This window comes from Equus quagga, unplaced genomic scaffold, assembly GCF_021613505.1.
Source record: "Equus quagga isolate Etosha38 unplaced genomic scaffold, UCLA_HA_Equagga_1.0 HiC_scaffold_9832_RagTag, whole genome shotgun sequence".
In the NCBI taxonomy this organism is placed as follows: domain Eukaryota; kingdom Metazoa; phylum Chordata; class Mammalia; order Perissodactyla; family Equidae; genus Equus; species Equus quagga.
The window spans coordinates 16465-21505 of record NW_025795081.1 but is presented as its reverse complement, the minus strand read 5'-3'; the positions used below and the strand labels follow the sequence as shown (position 1 = coordinate 21505).

General features: G+C 50.2%; 1 protein-coding gene across 1 annotated transcript; it reads left to right on the top strand.

Annotated features, from left to right (window-relative positions):
• Positions 1-388: 388 nt before the first annotated feature.
• LOC124232663 (spermatogenesis-associated protein 31D4-like) lies at positions 389-5030 on the top strand (the record flags this gene model as incomplete). Its single annotated transcript, XM_046649606.1, has 3 exons — positions 389-516; positions 1112-1172; positions 1451-5030. A coding segment is annotated over exon 3 (3438 nt), but the record flags the coding sequence as incomplete, so codon positions are not given.
• Between the last annotated feature and the right edge of the window lie 11 nt (positions 5031-5041).

Genomic DNA, 5041 nt, shown 5'->3' with positions numbered 1-5041 from the left:
GAGTTTGGGATCTGTGTAGGAGAACACTGTTCCCAACACTGGATCATGAGTCACATTCCCATGTCGGGAGTCATTCGACCAAACCGTCCTTTGTATTGGGCAGATCAGGAGAGCAGGGCTGAGCCTCTGAGCAGACACTGGAGTGTGAGCTCTGTCCCAGGATACAGGGTCCTATCTGAGGAAGCACAGATGTGACTGTGGGCCTCAGAGTCTATGCCTTCCTTGAGCAGAGGACTTCTGACTGAGAATATCAAGTGTGGACTCTAGCCAAAAATCCTCCTTCGAGTTTTTCAAAGAAGGAAAAATTGATAGTATCTTATCACCTTTAGCAATTCAGAAAGGGAAAGAACACAAAGTGCTAGTAATAAAAATGGAGAGTGACATTAATCTTGGATGAATATCTGAGTTTCCTAGAGAGAGGAGCAAGCCAACTAAGTCCTCGCTCCTCATTCTTTTCTTTTTGTTCTCAGCGTCAGGGCAGAGCCAAGAGGAGAAGAAGAGGTGGAACATCAAGTGGTAAGGTTCCACCTATCCCACCTGAGCTCTCCAAGGGTGACCCTTCCTGTCCTCTCCATGAGGTCCCAGGTCCATGGTCTCTGAGGGTGTCAGTCGCTAGATAGAGTCCCTCTCAGAAGATAGAGGCCTCAGAGGAAAGGCTCATGGGAAGGTAGTCAGAACCCGAGACATTTCTCAGATTCCTGCTCTGCCCAGCTCTGGGCATGAAGCAGTGATGGGCCTGGACAATGGGTGTTGCCCAGTGGGTGGCCGTGGGAGACGTCAAGAGTCAGAACTTCTGTCTCCTGACCTTGTGAAACTACGTTGACTTCCTGGATGATCAGACTCCTCGAGGTAACCATTGACCTATGTTCCTCACATGGTGGTTTTGAACATCCCATGGGATAATGTATGTGACAGTACTTTATAAATGAAGCAACAAACACATGTGAACCTTATTAATATTATCATTGACCGTTTGACCACATCTACTGATTCTTGGGGCTTTCAGAGTTAATAGCCCGTTAATATCCCAAGGGTCTCCCATAAAGGGACTCCTGTGTAACACCTATGCTTCTACCTTTATTACATGTAATTCACTCTTCTGGTTTCCCAGGTTGGAGAAATTACCAGAGGGAAACAGAGGAGAAAAGGAGGCTAATTTCTATTCTGAAAAGGTGACTAGTCTTTTCTTTCCTGATCCCTCTTTAACATGTTCTCTGCAATTCCAGGGATTCAGTACAGCCTGCAGTAGTCATGGGAGGGGTTTGCCATAGGAGCGGGTAGGTGAATGAAGGCCTTGGGGTGAGGGCTGCTGAGTGTATGGTGAAGTCATAGACGTGGGGCGTTGTGAAGGGGCAGCAGGCTTCAGGTGGCCCCTCCCCTGACAGGCCAGCAGGTCCTCCTTTCCTTGTTCTGGTCCTGGCTACAGTTTTCTACTTCCTGTCTCCCGCAGGCCCCTAGGCCGGCCTCTCGATACCACCCGCTTTCGTCAACTATTATGCCCAGACCCCTCCTGTGAGGTGTGTAATAGCACAACTGCTGAGATCAATCGGCTCCTGGAGGACCTGGAAGATGATACCGCCTCTGTGTCCTCTATGGCTTCCACAGCTTCTGGGACTGAGTCATCATTCACTCTGTCCTCTGCCTTCTCAGAAGTCCCTCCAGGAGACCTAACACCATCCCCTCCACCTGACCCTTCCCCACCACCCCCCTCCGTCCTCTCACCTAACCCAACGACACCCTTAGCTGACTTTCTTTCACCCTCACCACCGGGTCACTCTATGCCACCAGAGCCTTTTCCTCCCTTGGAGTCCAAATTCCCAGCAGACCATTCCCCACCCCAACCCCTTGCCCTTCCCCCTCTCCCACCACATGACACCCAGGCAACGGGTCCTATTCTCCAACCAGAGGCCACTCTGTCTCTGAATACGATCTTCTCTCTTGACCGCACCCTTTCCCAAGATATTAACCCCTTACCAAATTTGTCCCAGATAATCAATCCCACTGATTCACTGGCTTGTCATCACACACCACCAAGCCTGTCTGTCTCACCACCGACAGACCACCCTTTAACTGTGACTCAATCTAAATCGGTCTCCATCTTATTGAAGTCTGTTCCAGAGAACTCATCTCCAGATAGCCCTGGTGGGTTGTCCACTTATGTCCCAACAGTCAGAGGCACTGACCATTCAAGCCTGTCAATTTCAGAATTATCCTGGTGGCAAGCTTGTGCCAAAGACTTGTTCTTAGCACCTTCCACCTTGGCACCATGTGATTTTAATCGAGAGTTTCTTGCCCTCCATTCTTCAGAGTCCTCTCTGGAGAGACACCCTACAGCTAACCTTATAGAGCCTGGTAACCTCTCATTTCTCAGCCCTCATGTCCTGGCACTCCTGGAGAGACAAGTCCGAAAGAGGAGTGATTTCCTGATGTGGAAGGAAAAGGAGAAGGAGAAGGGTTCTTTTCCAAAAAAGCTTAGGCCAAACTACCAACTAAATCCTTCGGGGAAAATGCTAGAGTCAAATGCTGATGAGTGTGACTCAGCATTCTCCCTTCCTTTTTGGAGCAGTGCAGGCAAACCAAAGGAGCTGCACATGCATGAGCAGCCCCCATATCCTAAAATCTTGGAGGACCATTTACAGGAAAAATGTATGCAGCTCTTCTGGGGTCTCCCATCTCTGCACAGCGAGTCCTTGCCCTCTGCTATCCGTGACTCAAGTGACTGCACCACAATCTTCCTTTTCAATACCATCTCAAATGCCTCCATGGGCCAAGAATCCCCAGTACGTCTCCATCGCCCACCTCCATCCTTGCCTGAGATCCAGCCCCAACCCTTGCCTCAAACCCTGCCCCAATCCCAGCCCCTACCTCTCACTCAGGTCAAGTCCCAGGCCCACCTTAAATCCCCACTCCCAATCCTACCATCTGGTCCTCTACCCCAGATAAGGATCTGTGGAGTGTGTCACCATAGACCCCAGGATGAATCAGAGTCTCTCACCTCATCTGAAATTCAACAACTGGAATGGAAAGTGTTGCAGAAGCAACAGGAAAGTTTGTGGGGTTCCCCCTCTGTAGTCCAAAGATCTCAGGAAGAATTTTGTTCTTCAGCTCCCAACTTTCCTTACCATCAGGCCTCCCAGGCCCATGCCTCCATCTCCATCCTTCCTGTAGAGTTTCCTCTCAGTGATGAGCTGAGGAAGAAACTAGAACATCACCTTCGAAAGAGGCTCATCCAACACCGGTGGGGCCTGCCCTGCAGGATCTGTGAGTGTCTGTCACTGATGATGCCTCCAAGAGATTTCTCAGAGATAGCTAAGTCAGAGAGCAATCGTGGACTCTCACAGATCTCGGTGAACAAAGATCTAAATGTTGGATTGAGCCAATCCAAAAGCTTCCATGAGAGGGGTTCAGAACTGCTTCAGGTAGAGAAGGAGATGGGGAAGGATCGGGGGCACAGCCCAGAGAACGGCCCCAAAGCTCATCTGTTGAGTGACCCAGAGAGCTCTTCAGATAAGGATCCGGCATATGACTCTGAGAAAGACCTAAATAGTCACGTGGCAAGTCTGTCAGGGAAAAATTCAAGGGCCTTGGAGGAAAGTCTAGATCAGAAACAACTTGAAAATGTCCTGAAAGCACATTTGAGCAAGAAGTTTGAGGAAATCAGTGAGGCTCGGCTCCCTGGGATGGTGCGCAGTTCATGGCATGCCAGCAAGCAGACATTGCTGCTTTCTGACAAATCCCGCACCCAAATAACACAGAGGAGTTTGCCACCTTCAGTGGGTGGGGACTCCTCCCTGAATACCTTCCAGGAGCTTTGCTTCATTGATTCCAGTGCACAACAGATGATGGAAACCATCTTTAAAAGCTTTCGTATGAGAATGGAGTGGGGCCTTCCCTGCAGGGTCCTTGAATCCATACAGGCGTTTAAATTGGAAGATGCTGCATCCCAGTCCTTGACCTATTTCTACTGTCCCCCCTCAAATAACCCAACTTTGGAAGTGGACTCCAAATCCGAGGGCTTCGAGCCCCATAGAGGAAGCTCTAAATCTGTTCTTCAAGAAAAAGCGGAGACAACAAATTCAGCCCTGGTCCTGGATCGTCTTTGCCCTGCTACTTCACCTATGGGCAGGCAAGGACAAGGGGTGCCGAGACAATCACCCTCTGGTATCAACCAAGAGATTGCAGAGGTTGTTCAGAGGAGGAAGGGTGCCAGGCAGACTCATCTGCCTGTCACATGTGGCATCACAGGCAAAGCGAGTCAGAAATTTACTCAGCTAGGCAACAGATGCCCCCCAGAGCTGCCTGCAAGGCAAGCTGGTGCCAAACATGAGACAAAGGATGAGAGAGTGAGTCCCAGTGATAGAAGAGAAGGGCGACAGGACAAAAAGATGAAGTCGGAACCCTTTTCCGTGCACAGCACGGCCAGGGACATATTCAGGGCCAAGGAGCTCAACGCTCTGCAGTCAAAAACTGGTAATGTGTTGACAACCAGCAAGCCAGGAAGCTCCCAAAGGATACGTGAGAATCACAGTAAAATAGAAATTACTGGGACCATTGAAAGCCCTGCACCAAAAAGACAAGTTCCCCAAGACCCGAAGTCACCGGATCTTAAGGAACATCTGTTTAGGGAATTAAAGTCGAAACTAGAGAAGAGGAATCAGAGCCAGGTCCAAGGCCAACACACTGACAGGTCCCCTGCCTCAGAGAGCTTGACTTACAAGGCCTCACTGACTCATGCCCACGGTGTCTCCAGTGGGGACATGGGAGCTTCCCAGGTGCTGCATGTCCATCTGGAGGACACTGGGATCAGCAGGAAGCAGCGGCAGGAGCCTTGGGTCCCTAAGAAAGACCGAAAGAGGTACGAGGATAAGAAATTCCCACCAGCTACAATGAGAGTGAGCCCTCCGGGCACCAACAAAGAAGAGCTTGGTGGAGGGGATGCAGGGTTGGGGACATCCCAACCTACAAGAAAGAGTTTCCCTACTCAGATCACAGCATCAGAGGAGACGCTTGGGAGCAAGTCTTCCCAGACCTCATCACAGAA